Source organism: Schistocerca nitens, chromosome 5 (assembly GCF_023898315.1).
Source record: "Schistocerca nitens isolate TAMUIC-IGC-003100 chromosome 5, iqSchNite1.1, whole genome shotgun sequence".
Lineage (NCBI taxonomy): Eukaryota > Metazoa > Arthropoda > Insecta > Orthoptera > Acrididae > Schistocerca > Schistocerca nitens.
In genome coordinates this window covers 243,827,681-243,842,533 of record NC_064618.1, presented here as the reverse complement: position 1 = coordinate 243,842,533, position 14,853 = coordinate 243,827,681, and the positions used below count along the sequence as shown (strand labels likewise).

The window sequence follows — 14,853 nt, the reverse complement described above, 5'->3', positions numbered from 1 at the left end:
GAATGGTTTCAGAAGATAGAATGCTTCATTATGTTCAGTATAGATTCTGATCTCTTCTACATGAGATAACATTTCTGTCCAGTGCATTTTGCTGGAGAGACCTCCTCAAAGACACGTCGTAAAGACCCTTCAGCATCTTTGAGATGAACTAGCATGCGCTGACTCACGCACTCTTTAAAGTTTTTCGAGTCGTCAGCCTTGTGACTGGTTTGATGCGGCTCGCCACGAATTCCTTTCATGCCCCAAACTTTTGATCGCAGAGTAGTACTGTAACCTACGTCCTCAATTATTTGCTGGATGTATTCCAATCCCTGCTTTCCTCTACAGTTTTTACCCTCTACAGTTCCCTCTAGTACCATGGAAGCTACTCCGTGATGTCCTACTATTCTATCTTTCTTCTTATCAGTTTTTCTATATATTCCTTTCCTCGCCGATTCTGCGGAGAACCTCCTCATTCTTTGTCTTATCAGACCACCTAATTTTCGACATTCTTCTGTAGCACCACATCTCAAAAGCTTTTACTCCTTTCCTGGTTTTCCCGCAGTCCATGTTTCACAATCATACAATGTTGAGCTTCAAATGTACAATCTCAGAAATTTCTTCCTCAAATTAAGACCTATGTTTGATGTTAATAGACTTATCTTGGCAAGGAATGCCTTTTTTGCCAGTTCTAGTTTCCTTTTTATTTCCTCCTTGATCCGTCCGTCATGGGTTATTTGGATACCTAGGTAGAAGAATTCCTTAACCTCACTTACTACGTGATCACCAATCCTCATGTTAAGTTTCTCGCCGTTCTCATTTCTGTTACTTCTTGTTACTTTCGTCTTTCTTCGATTTACCGTTAATCCATACTCTGTATTCGTTAGACTGTTCATTCCATTAAGCAAATCCTGTAATTGCCGGCCGGAGTGGCCGAGCGGTTCTAGGCGCTACAGTCTGGAACCGCGCGACCGCTACGTTCGCAGGTTCGAATCCTGCCTCGGGCATGGATGTGTGTGTTGTCCTTAGGTTAGTTAGGTTTAAGTAGTTCTAAGTTCTAGGGAACTGATGACCTCAGCAGTTAAGTCCCATAGTGCTCAGAGCCATTTGAACCAAATCCTGTAATTCTTCTTCACTTACACTGAGCATTGCAATGTCATCAGCGTATCTTACCATTGTATATTACCCGTCTTCCCCTATAGCTTACTCTTATTTTTCTCAGAATTTCGAACTTCTTGCACTATTTGGCGTTGTCAAACGCTTTTTCCAGGCCGACAAAGCCTATGAACGTGTCATCTTTTTTTTTTCTTTTTTTTAGATCTTGCTTCCATTGTCAAATGCAACGCCACAACTGCCTCTCTGATGGCTTTACCTTTCCTAAAACTAAACTGATCGTCGTCTAACACATCCTCAATTTTCTTTTCCATTCTTATGTCCACTATTCTTGTTAGCAACTTGGATGCATGAGCTGTTAAACTGACTGTGTGATAATTATCAGCTCTTGAAATATTCGAAATTGTCTGGATGATGTTTTTCCTAAAGTCAGATGGTATATCCCCAGACTCATACATTCTACACATCAAATTTAATAGTCGTTTTGTAGCCATTTTCCCCATTGATTTTAGAAATTCCGATGTTATGTTATCTATACCTTCTGCCTTATTTGATCTTAAGTTTTGCAAAGCTCTTTTAAATTTTGACTCCAATACTGGATCCCCTATCTCTTCTATGTCGTCTCCTGTTCCTTCTTCTGTCACACCGACAACTCTTCCCCTAGAAAGAGGCCTTCAATGTACGCTTTCCACTTATCTGATGATTAATAATCGAGTTGAAAAAGAAAGATACAGCTTGACTAAAAGCAAGGATAGATTCCTAGGACACATGCTGAGCCAAGGAGTAATTAATTTAGTGTTGAAGGGAACTGTGGGTGGAAAAATTGTAGAGGAAGTCCAAGAAGCCACTACAGTAAACAGGTTCTAATGGGTGTGGTTTGCAGTAGCTATACAGAAATGAAGATACTTGCGCTGTATGGAATAGCATAGAGGGTTGCATCAAAGCAGTCTTCGGACTGAAGGCACAACAACAACAAATTTCTAGGTAGACCTACCAGGAAACTTTTTGTTGAATTTGTTGTTGTTGTTCTTGCATCGCTCTTCTCAACAACACGATCACTGCAATACCGTATTTATCCGCCGATACCAGGCAGCGAATGTACGGGAATTATTTAATGTGTGTACGAGTACACGTTGTGGCGCAGGAACTTATTCGTATGGAAGAGCTGGAAATTCGGGTTCGAGTCCTTGTCCGGCACATTGTCGTCATTCCCTTACACGGCTGATGGTTGTTCATTTTCGCAACTGCAGATACATTTCATGTAGGCCAATTGTAGATATCCGGAGCCACAATATAATAAAGACACGAGAAAGCCGGCACGGTGGCTCAGCGTGTTCGGTCAAAAGGTTATCTACCCTCTATAATAAAAAAGTAACCGAGTGAATAGATCAACGATGAACGTTCGCCCCGAATAAATGCAACAGACAATAACGAACAAAATGAAATATTAAAAAAAGGTCGCCAACGCATGCTTGGGGTGCTCGACCCAGGCGTAAACTGGTTCTAATCCTGGTGGTGGAAAAAAGTTTCGGTGCCAATATTTGGCCAGCGAGGGGAAGAGAGGTGGTGGCCTAAAGTTCTTGATCACCAGACTTTACGCCAGTGTCCTGGTTTAGACACCGAACTTCTTCGCAGTGTCTCTTGAACTGAGGGCATGTGACACCGCTGATAGTAATCCGTACGTTAAGCTTGGAGGGGCCCCTTGGTGCTATTCGCGAGGAGCAGGCAGTGTGCCGGCACCGAGTTTCACCCTCTCCCTTCTCTCATCGTCGTACAACACAAACATTGAACTACACACACACACACACACACACACACACACACACACACACAAATACATATATGTAACTAATGACCATTAAAATTGCTACACCACGAAGATGACATACTACAGACGCGAAATTTAACCGACAGGAAGAAGATGATGTGATATGCAAATGATTAGCTTTTCAGAGCATTCACACAAGGTTGGCGCCGGTGGTGACACCTACAACGTGCTGACATGAGGGAAGTTTCCAACCGATTTCTCATACACAAACAGCAGTTGACCGGCGTTGCCTGGTGAAACGTCGTTGTGATGTCTCGTGTAAGGAGGAGAAATGCGTACCATCACGTTTCCGACTTTGATAAAGATCGGATTGTAGCCTATCGCGATTGTGGTTTATCGTATCGCGACATTGCTGCTCGCGTTGGTCGAAATCCAATGACTGTTAGCAGAATACGGAATCGGTGGGTTCAGGAGGCTAATACGGAACGCAGTGCTGGATCCCGACGGCCTCGTCTCACTAGCAGTCGAGATGACAGGCATCTTATCCGCATGGCTGTAACGGATCGTGCAGCCACGTCTTGATCCCTGAGTCAACACATGGGGACGTTTGCAAGACAACAACCATCTGCACGAACAGTTCGACGACGTTTGCAGCAGCATGGACTATCAGCTCGGAGACTATGGCTGCCGTTACCCTTGACGCTGCATCACAGACAGGAGCGCCTGCGATGGTGTACTCAACGACGAATCTGGGTGCACGAATGGCAAAACGTCATTTTTTCGGATGAATCCAGGTTCTGTTTACAGCATCATGATGGTCACATCCGCGTTTGGCGACATCGCGGTGAACGCACATTGGAAGCGTGTATTCGTCATCGCCATACTGGCGTATCACCCGGCGTGATGGTATGGGGTTCCATTGGTTACACGTCTCGGTCACCTCTTGTTCGCATTGACGGCACTTTGAACAGTGGACGTTACATTTCAGATGTGTTACGACCCGTTGCTCTACCCTTCATTCGATCCCTGCGAAACCCTACATTTCAGCAGGATAATGCACGGCCGCATGTTGCAGGTCCTGTACGGGCCTTTCTGCATACAGAAAATGTTCGACTGCTGCCCTGGCAAGCACATTCTCCGGATCTCTCACCAATTTAAAACGTCTGGTCAATGGCGGCCGAGCAACTGGCTCGTCACAATACGCCAGTCACTACTCTTGATGAACTGTGGTATCGTGTTGAAGGTGCATGGGCAGCTGTACCTGTACACGCCATCCAAGCTCTGTTTGACTCAATGCTCATGCGTATCAAGGCCGTTATTACGGCCAGAGGGGGTTGTTCTGGGTACTGATTTCTCAGGATCTATGCACCCAAACTGCGTGAAAATGTAATCACATGTTATCTGTCCAATGGATACCCGTTATCATCTGCATTTCTTCTTGGTGTAGCAATTTTAATGGCCAGTAGTGTAGTATTGCAAATATTCTAATGGATCCTGATGTTTTAAATGAACAAAAATAAATGGAGTTGTACATTATGGTGCTAGATAACTGAGAACGTATTCGCGGGCATAAGACAAAAAACTGGACGGCCTTCAAACTTTAGTAATAACTAAATGCATATCTCATTAACCTTTTTTCTACAAATTACCTGATTACCAGGGATATGAAATTTTATATCTTGGTGAACAGGATAACCTGCAATACACTTTGTTGCAGACCATACCGACAAAAACGAGCAGCTTTTGACAGAACACTTGATTTTACGTTGACTAGTTTGTCATCTACAGCTGTTTAAGCATACACAAATATTAAAGGTGACTGGTAAGTTACCTGTTAACACAGATTTCTAGCGGTTGTTTTCTATAGGCGATTTTCTCAATACGTGCCTCGACTGGTTCCATGTTTCCAATGATTCTTCTTCGTCATGAGATCTACAGAACATGGTGTATGGACGACAGTATAGAACACGAAACTTATATCAAGAGATCAACGGATTGTCTTTCATAAGCCACACGAGAAAACTATTCGACTCGAGTACATTATGTAGATTCCACTGATAGAAAAATAAAACAGAGACTGAGCTGCACATTCTCAACACAGCCATAAATTCCTGAACTGAGACTATGAACACTTTCACACAGATAACATATTCAAATCGGAGTAAGACAGGAAAGTATCCTACTGCAATGTATTTTCTCGGCGTATGTAATAAAGAGAAATGAACAGGAAAACCTGCTTCCCGTCACGAATGTTGTACTGTCACTGGCACAATCGATGTGACTAATCGACCCGTGATACGGAAGCTCTAGATCTGCAATATAACAAGGAAATACCGGAATCTTGAAATGCATAGCGACACTCACACAGGTAGGCCTACGGTTCGCTATAGACGTATTAAGTAAAGACAACTGCTGTTTATTTTTATAGTGGCTAGTTGTGAAGGTTCCTTTTCTGGTGATAAATTGTTTATATTTCATTTCTTTTAGTTCGTTGTCATTTTTCAATTATGTTGTACAATTTGCCTATATCACCTTTTCGTAGTACAATTGTGAAATCTATACTGTGTGTATATGAAATTGCCCGCACAGTTGTGAGATCTTTACTGTGTTGTATATGAAACCGCCCGCATGAATGTAGCAGTCTAACTGTAAACAAACTAACTAGGCGGGTGGGAATTTAATCTTTTAAAATTTCAATCAAAACTCTACTCCAGTGAGGGTCCTTATTTTTACTTTCAGCAAATGTCAGTGTTTTATGATATTGTATGTGATACGAAAAATTCTTTGTCTTTTTTCTTTCAGAATACTGTACTTATTTTATGACTCCCTTCCCCATACAATCACATTCAAAAAGGGAGACGAAATAGGACTGACAGTTAGCATTAAATCAGAAGACGACCCCACAAATGCTTCAGTATCAGCAAGTATTGTAGACGGCAGGTATGTATTCACAGTCGTGTGTAACGATGTGTGATACCCATGTTTTTTCTAGAATAGATTAATTGATTTCATGACATCTGTATGTAGCTGGTACGTAACAGATAGAAACGAATTATTCGGTGTTAATAAATACTCCCTGTTGTGACTCTTGAGGCTTTCTCGACGGATTCTTTCATTATAAGGTTGTCGGTTCTGCCGCCGGAACATGTTTTGTAACGTTCATAATATTTCTGCGAGACAACGGTTCGTCCTCATGAGGTGGTGGCTGCTGGTTACTAAAAGTTGGTACTTGCTAACAGTAACTGACGACCTCGAACCGTTGCCACGGAGAAAGATTGTGAAAGTTACAAAACGTGAGCCGATAGCAGACCCGAGAGCCATATACTGAATACTCCATGTAGTATAAAAGAATAACTTACTATATAAGGAAACTAATTTTTTTAAGGAATTGCTATCGATGTGTGTGTGTGTGTGTGTGTGCACTTGTTCATGCGTCCGCAGCTGACAGGAAAAGAAACAGAAGACAGTTAATCTGCTCATCACAACTTGTAACAATTGGGCCACTATGAAGGGATTTCGTGTGACGCAGAATAACTGTTGCACTTCTTCCTTGATAACATGTGTCAGGGTCCAGGACCGTGTAGGGCATTATCTGACCTACTGCGGAAAGAGGTCGTTTAGACTGAAAGAATTTGTATCTGTTTAAAATCCTAGGTTTATGAACACATGTTTAGTAAATCTTGAAACGTTTGTAAAACAAAGTGTAGTGACCGAGTCATGAAGGGTTGCCAGAAAAATCAACAACCGTCTAAGTACTAATTTTAGCAGTAAGCCTTGTAACTCACAAGGAACCCTTTGGTGCGAGGTAGCAGGTTCAATTTTTAGTAAGACTCATTTGAGAGCGTTGTTTTAGCAGTCATGACAGGAAATATATTAGCTGCTAATGACTCACCATGTGCATCAGGAGGTCAACAGAAAATGAGTGTCCGGGAGATACAGAGATCAACCTTCTATGGGATGTAGGCCATGTGTTACACTTCACAAAATGGGCACCGTCGACCTCAAAAATTGTTCAAAACAAATCATTAACTTACACAACGAACAACGACTGAAAAATAGCGTGTCACAGTGATCAATAAGTTTCGCAGCATCCAGATCAAAGGCGAACCCCTTCGTAGCTGCAAACCTTGAAGGACGTTCATCTAGGTATCCACTCTTAAGGACTGCATATAGAATCATATAGTTGTAAAGGGGTGATGAGAACTGATGGAATGTGATGGCATGCAGTCTGGCGCGGAGCTTGTCGTGAAACTGGCTATCCTTTAAGTTGTAGCTGCAGATAGTGAAATATCATGTTTTATACGCACGAAAAAATGTAAACAAAAAAAAAATCCAGAGGCTCAATTTGTCCAGTGGTTCCAGGTGGTATGAATTGCACTTTTCAGGAGGGATAGTTTGATCTAAATAAATATTATTTTGATACGCAGACCAGGAATCAAGAAAAAGCTAGTTATCTTGACTAGATATTGGCCAAAAGCAGGGCTCATACTATAGTTGTAGTTCTCTTACGCCCATTTTCTCACTCTTGGTTGCTAGGACGCAAATATTACCTACTGCCCTTGCAACATCACGTACACGAGAAAGAATCGTAGGGGGCAGAGCACCTACAACTTTTCGCAGCACAATGAATAAGTTTCCAGCCAATCTACCATCCAGGTTATCAATCGGCATAATTGTGTGTGAATGCGTTAAGGCATTAATGTTAAGTGATCTTGACACAACTCTCTTCGTACCTCTAATTTCCGGGGTTCCTTTCTTTTGCATTTCCTCTTCAAATCTCGATTGGCCGGAGTTGAAAACGAGTTCCCTATTGAACGATGGGATAAGTTTGTTTATCTCATCTACAAATTTTTGGGCTGATTCCGCAATATGCTGTGCGTCGTCAAGTTGACGCTTTGTTTGAAATTTCGTTATCTTACGTCTTCCAATTCTGTAGCACTGTTTGAAGGTTTGCAAAAATCCACTGCTTCCCTTGCAATCACTGTAATCTGTGTCGCGAGCAGTTTGATGTGCATAAAGTAGTAGGTCACTATGGTGCACACCCAGTATATTGTACCGAGCCTGCTTGAAACGCGCAAACACCAGTTTTTGTAACAATTGCGCCTTATCCTCCCTTGAATATCCTTAGCATTTCTTAGCACTACACGGTCATAATGCTGCGGACTTAGTCGAAATGCGTTCATAATTTTTTTGTGCTAGGCTGTGGATGATCTCCCATGTACGTAATTATGTTTTGCACACGCTTCTTGAACAACGATTGTCCTTTGCTACGTTTCACTTGAGACGGAATTTGTGGCTCCCTGTCCGACAACAATGATGAACTACATGGTTGTACACCTGTTTCAACATCACTTTCACTTGTTAAACACATATCTTCATCAGTGTACTGCTCATGCACATTTTCCGCACAGTCTGGGGTATACGACACCACACATTCCACTGACGCATCTTGCAGAAACGCTAATATTTAATCTGCTACTTCTTTCTCAATCTGCGAAATTCCTAGAGTTCCTTTCTGACGAAATGTCAACTTCGCCAACAGTTGTTGGAGCTATAATGCAATGTTTGCTTCATTTATCGTTGCCATTGCTCCGCCTTATATCAACACCACTAGGTCTGTTGTTACTCGTCGGCTAAGCAGTCCAACTACGCTCCGTAACCTCATGCCGCTTTTAACGTTGGATCTCTCCAGTCCATCTCTTGTTGCCGTTAGCAGCCAATATTGTGGTTGCATGGTAGAAAATACGTGTGGCGTCGAATGCCGTAAACATCATTCGACTTTTGTAAACTTACACTCAAGGGGTTTCTTGTCAGGCGTGCGACTAGATTCTGCGAGAAAGAACACAGTTCGTAATAATTCACGGGAAGTGACAGAGTTAAACAGAAGTGATCATCTGGCGTCCACCTGTTTTTTTTTTTTTTTCAATCTATGTAAACGATTAGGGAAACGATGTTAACAGCCTTCCCTGACTTTTTGTAGATAATACTGTCGTTTACCACATAATAACGTCATCAGAATAAAACTACAAAATGATTTCGACAAGATATCTGTATATACGAAAAGTTGCAATTAACCCTAAACAATAAAAAGTATGAGGTCGTCCACATGATTACAAGTTACATTTCGGTTACACGATAAATAACACACGTTTAAAGGTGGTCGATACAACGAAATACCGAGCAATTAAAATTGCAAACATCTTAAATTGTAATCATCACACTGGAAACGTTCTGAGGAAGACAAACCAAAGTGGTTAGAAGACGCAACAAATCTGCTAAAGAGACTGCCTGTTTTATGCTTGACTGTCCTCTTCTGGAGCATCGTCGAGCGGTATGGGATCCTTACCAGGTAGGACTGACGGAGGACACTGAAAAAGTCAAAGAAGGGCAGGTCGTTTTGCAGGGCTGCGAAATAGAGGAGTGTGTGTCACGGATATGATACCCCGAGCTGCGATGGCAATAATTAAGACACAGACGTCTTTCGTTGTGGCGAGATCTTCTCACAGAATTTCAGTCGCCAACTGCCTCCCCTGAATGCGAACTCGCACGGAGAGATGTAAGTGTTCGATTTCACATTTGTTTTTGGAGAGTGGAATGATCCAGCCATAGTCTGAAAGCTGTTCTCAGAATCTTCTGCCATGCACTCAGTGGTGAACTGCAGAATTGAGATATGGATGTAGATGTTGGCTAATGGGAAATTGAGGTGTTGCATTTGAATCATCAGCAAGAAACTTAAATTCACTAAGATAGAAATTGAAGTTGCCTGCGAAATTGCTTGGGCAAGACTCAGTATCAGGGATAGACATAAAATCTAATTGCATCCTTCTATCGACCACCAGACTCATCTCCCGATGTAACCGAAAACATTAGAAAAAAATCTATATACTTAAGTTCCCCAGTCATGCTGTAATTGCCCAACAGTCAGATGGGATAATTATAGCCATGTTAGTGATAGGCGTGATGAGACAACCTGTGAAACATTTCTAACTGCATTTTCTGAAAACTACCTAGAACGAATATCTCGGAACACCACTCATGATGGAAATGTGTTAGATCTAATGGCAATATATATACCTGAGGTTCTTGCGGATGTCCACGCCAAAACTGGTATCAGCAACGTTGAACAATGATAACCAACGTACAAAGGGCAACTAAAACAAATAGAATTATATGATCATTAAACTATGTAAAGCAGTAGTGATGGCATATCTCAAAGAGGAACTTGAAACGTTTAGTTCAGGACAGGAGCACGTAGGGAAACTATGGTTCAAGTTTAAAATAATAGTTGACCATGTACTGTATAGATATGTATCGAGGAGAACGTTTCGTGATGGGAGGGACCCTCCATGGTATACGGGCCCGGTAAAGAAACAGATTACTAGATAATAGGTGTAAAACTAAGCATATGGCTGTACATGAGAGATGCAGAATAAATGAATGTTGCTATCGAGAGACCACTGCGTGAAGTCTTCAATGACTAATGATGCACAATAGTGACGAATGATCTTTCACAAAACACAAAGAAATTCTGCTCGTATGTGAAGGTTGCTAGTGGCACCAGAGTTAGGGTCCAGTCACTCAAGGACAAGGACGGAACTGAAGTTGCGGATAGCAAAGGAAAGAAAAACTCAGGAGTGTTGACCCAATTTAATTCTTATACTACTGATTAGACGAGCGAAATACTCGCAGATATTAGTGCAGTGGCACTGAGAAATAGCTGAAATCGCCAAACCTGAAGAAAGCTAGTAGCGTCGGGCTTTTCGGAGACAGATGCAGTTATCTCTTATGAAGTACCGTCTGAAAGAAGTTGCGAAAATATTCAGTCAGATCTTGATAAGATTTCAAAGCTATGCGAAGATGTGCATCTTCGTATTTTCGCGGTGAAAAGACTGTTCCATAAAATCTCGGGAGCGCAGCAGCACAAATTCTTCTTCTAATATTTCGGCTGAATACCGTCCAGCCATGTTCAGAGTGAGCCTCTGAAGGTGGCTGGACAATATTCAGCCGAAATATTAGAAGAAGTTGACATTATGCGGCTGCACTTCCGAAATTTTATGGAACTATGCAAAGATGTCGAACTTGCTTTGAATGTTCAAAAATATAAAATTGTGCACTTCACAAAACTAAAAAATGGAATATCCTATGACTATAATATCAATGAATCGCAGTCGGAATCTGTAACTCATAAAAATACATGGCTGTAACACTTCGTAGGGATATGAAATGAGAAGATCGCATAGGTTCAGTCGTAAGTAAAGATGACTTCAGTTTATTGGTAGAATACTAGGGAAATACAATCATTGTACAAAGGAGATTGCTTAAAAATCACTCGTGCGATCTATCCTAGAACATTTCTGGGGCTAACAGGGGATATTGAACGTGTACAGAGAGGGGTAGCACGAATGGTCACAGGTATGTATGACCGTGGGAGACTGTCACAGAACGCTGAAGAAACTGAACTGGCAGATACTCAAAGATAAACGTAATCAACCCCGAGAAAGCCTACTTACCAAGTCTCAAGACTCAGCTTCAAACGATGACACTAGACATACGTTCCAACTCCCTACGTATCGCTCACGAAGGGCTCATAAGACAAGATTAGATTAATTACAGCGCTCACGAAGGCGTTTAAAAATCATTCTTCCCGCGCTCCATTCGTTAATGGAACGGGAAAAGCGCTAAAACTGGTGCAATGTGACGTATCCTTTGCCACGCACTTCACAGTGGTTTGCAGAGTACAGATGTAGAAGTAGTTCAGTGCGATCGACTCCGACGAACACCTTACTAGTAGAGGTTCCTGAAATTCCACTGTGTTTTCGATGTCAGTACTTGAAAAGAAAATTTTGTTTGTCAGAAGGGTCAGTAGCCTAATAGTCGATTAATCGCCCTCCTACGAGAAATTAGAGACAGTCTTCCGCTTATGAAGTTTACAATGGATATGCGGAATGTTCGTCCTTTGCTGGTGATAGAAATAAACTCAACCCGTACCATCGACCGTTGGATTCAAGAATATAGCTGCATAGTCCTATTGGTGATTCCATTCTGATGTCTGTTGGAAAACCTCAATAACCACTATTGCAGTTTTATGAAAAATCGCTTCGGTACAGTCAGTCCAAGTTTCAGTGCTTACATTAATCTTTATTGGACCCACTTTGTTCATATGTATATTGATGGCTCTCCATACAAGAGACTTCAATAGCAGAATCAGCATTTCGTGTCCTTCAGCAGAAATATCCCACGCATTTTCTTTTACGCCATTTTGTTCCATTTTGACAGCGGAAACAATAGCGACTGAATAGGCCTCAGATTTGGTCGCCAGATGAGATCCGGATTCTGCTAATAGTGTTAGATTGTAAAAGGGGAGGGGGGGGGGTACCGCAGTCTACTGGAAATTACACGAGAATCACTGCAAAACAGACGAAGAGGTATGATAATCTCCCTTCTACGAGCCCCGGCTGATTTAGGATTGGTTCACAACGACAAGGTCGACCACTCGTGTAAGGACAGTGTTTATGGCCTTACAATGAACGTCAGTCTACCATCATACATTATTATGATATGGAAAAGGAAATCGACAGAGAGAGGACGCACAGAGGATTGGGCCTTTCAATCCGACATTTGTTATAAATGCAAAAGTTTGTGTGTATATTTGTTACTGTATCATGCTAAAACATCTGGACAGACCAGGATTAAATATGAAGTGGAGATAGCTTATACATTAGACTAACACACAGACTACGTTTAAAAGTGTGAAGTACAAGATATTTATTTATCTCAAGGATGTAACGTGAATTATGGAACAATGACTGAGCTTTAAGCAACAACCAATTAAAAGTCATAACATGAAGGCCAATCAAAAAGCGCACTGAGTAAACACTCATTTCCAGTTTGGAAACTGTTTTATGACAGTATTGCGTTTCAAGGCAACAGGGCACTGAAGATTTATAACAAACCCCAACATTCTTGATACGATTTGCTCTAATTAAATCTCAGTTAAAGCCATGTTGGCAGTAATAACAGCCTTAACGAGCTACTAATAAATTAGATGAAAAAGCAACGTTAGAGTGATATGCACAGACGCGCGGTTAAAGGCGTCATATTATCAAACTGAATTGTGGGACACTCCAGTACGCATCCTGTTGTAAACAAATTTATTTTTTTTTTCATTTTCGCGTTTGTAAAAGAGTCTGGGAGTTTCTTATTATAACACTGCTTGCCACAAATGTTTGCTTCTCTTTATTACGATTGTGTTCTTTTACGAGGTAGATCACACTCTGTGTCATCAAACTCAGAAAGCCGACAAGTTACTTAACTCCAGGTCATCTATGGAATCTTCTTGAAGTCTCACAAGGACGGTGTTATTAAAATACTGTATGACAGACAAAGAGACGTCCTTCACATGTAGAACATCGTAGGATTTTAGTGAGGCTCATCTGATAGTCTGCATAAAGGTCAACCCTACACTGCGAATGAAACAGTAATTACGATCACTCCTGGTCTCGAAAATTTCAGGCGCGCAGGAAGCTGATAATCACCTTGGTAGGAACTGACGAATGCATACCAACCGTCGTTCAATCTCTTCCTGCTTGTATCGGATAGGCAAAAAGATATTCCTTTCGGCAGCTGTCATAAGAAAGAAGGAGATGCGAAGTACTTGCTGTTTTCCCACAATTTCTTCGGATCGCTGCAAAACTGCGTACTACAGAACTTTGTGGAATTGAAGGTGTCTCTTCCAATAAATGCTATTGGTTTTTCTGTCATAGGAATTATGAGGTTTAAAAAGCCTTTATTATTTTACTCGAGATAGTAACTTGTGTATATGAAATTTGGTGTACTCTCTGTGGATGCCTACATACTCTTAATATACTGATGTATGCTTCTTAATCTGTGTTGAGTCCTTTTTTTAGATTCTATTTTATCTATAGTTGATGTCATGCCAAGACTATATACGTATAAGTTTTGTACCTATGTGGTCATTATAAAATAATCTTGTATTATTGTTCGAACAATTTATATTGTTATAAATTTGTTTTTGTCCTAATGAAGATCGCTGCATCTGGGCCGAAATGTTGGTTTAGTATTTTAATTATTTTGTAATACGACGCAGCAGTACACCCAGATGAGATATTTATATTTTAATTTCTCTGAATACCTGATACGATATTTGTACCAAGCTGCTGGCAGTCTCGTTCAGTCAACCGAAGACAAACAATAAATTTCCTTTTCTCTATGGCTTCGACGATTTTGACAATGTTGTAGAAATCCACAATATTAAGAATTGCGTGTGTAAGTCACAGCTGCAAAATACTAACGCGAATTCCTTACAGACGAATGGAAAAACTGGTAGAAGCCGACCTCGGGGAAGATCAGTTTGGTTCCGTAGAAATGTTGGAACACGTGAGGCAATACTGACCCTACGACTTATCTTAGAAGAAAGATTAAGGAAAGGCAAACCTACGTTTCTAGCATTTGTAGACTTAGAGAAAGTTTTTGACAATGTTCATTGGAATACTCTCTTTCAAATTCTGAAGGTGGCAGGGGTAAAATACAGGGAGCGAAAGGTTATTTACAATTTGTACAGAAACCAGATGGCAGTTATGAGAGTCGAGGGACATGAAAGGGAAACAGTGGTTGGGAAGGGAGTGAGACAGGGTTGTAGCCTCTCCCCGATGCTATTCAATCTGTATATTGAGCAAGCAGTAAAGGAAACAAAAGAAAAGTTCGGACTAGGTATTAAAATCCATGGAGAAGAAATAAAAACTTTGAGGTTCGCCGATGACATTGTAATTCTGTCAGAAACAGCAAAGGATTTGGAAGAGCAGTTGAACGGAATGGACAGTGTCTTGAAAGGAGGGTATAAGATGAACATCAACAAAAGCAAAACAAGGATAATGGAATGTAGTCGAATTAAGTCGGGTGATGCTGATTGAATTAGATTAGGAAATGAGACACTTAAAGTAATAAAGGAGCTTTGCTATTTGGGGAGAAAAATA

The 14,853-nt window shown here is 41.1% G+C and overlaps 1 protein-coding gene across 1 annotated transcript in view; it reads left to right on the top strand.

Annotated features, from left to right (window-relative positions):
* Positions 1–14,853, top strand: part of LOC126260213 (solute carrier family 15 member 1-like) — a 212,065-nt gene that overhangs the window by 179,651 nt on the left and 17,561 nt on the right. The window contains exon 13 of the mRNA XM_049957509.1: positions 5,663–5,800. Within this exon, the coding sequence (XP_049813466.1) occupies positions 5,663–5,800 (138 nt within the window). The remainder of the gene's footprint in view (positions 1–5,662; positions 5,801–14,853) is intronic.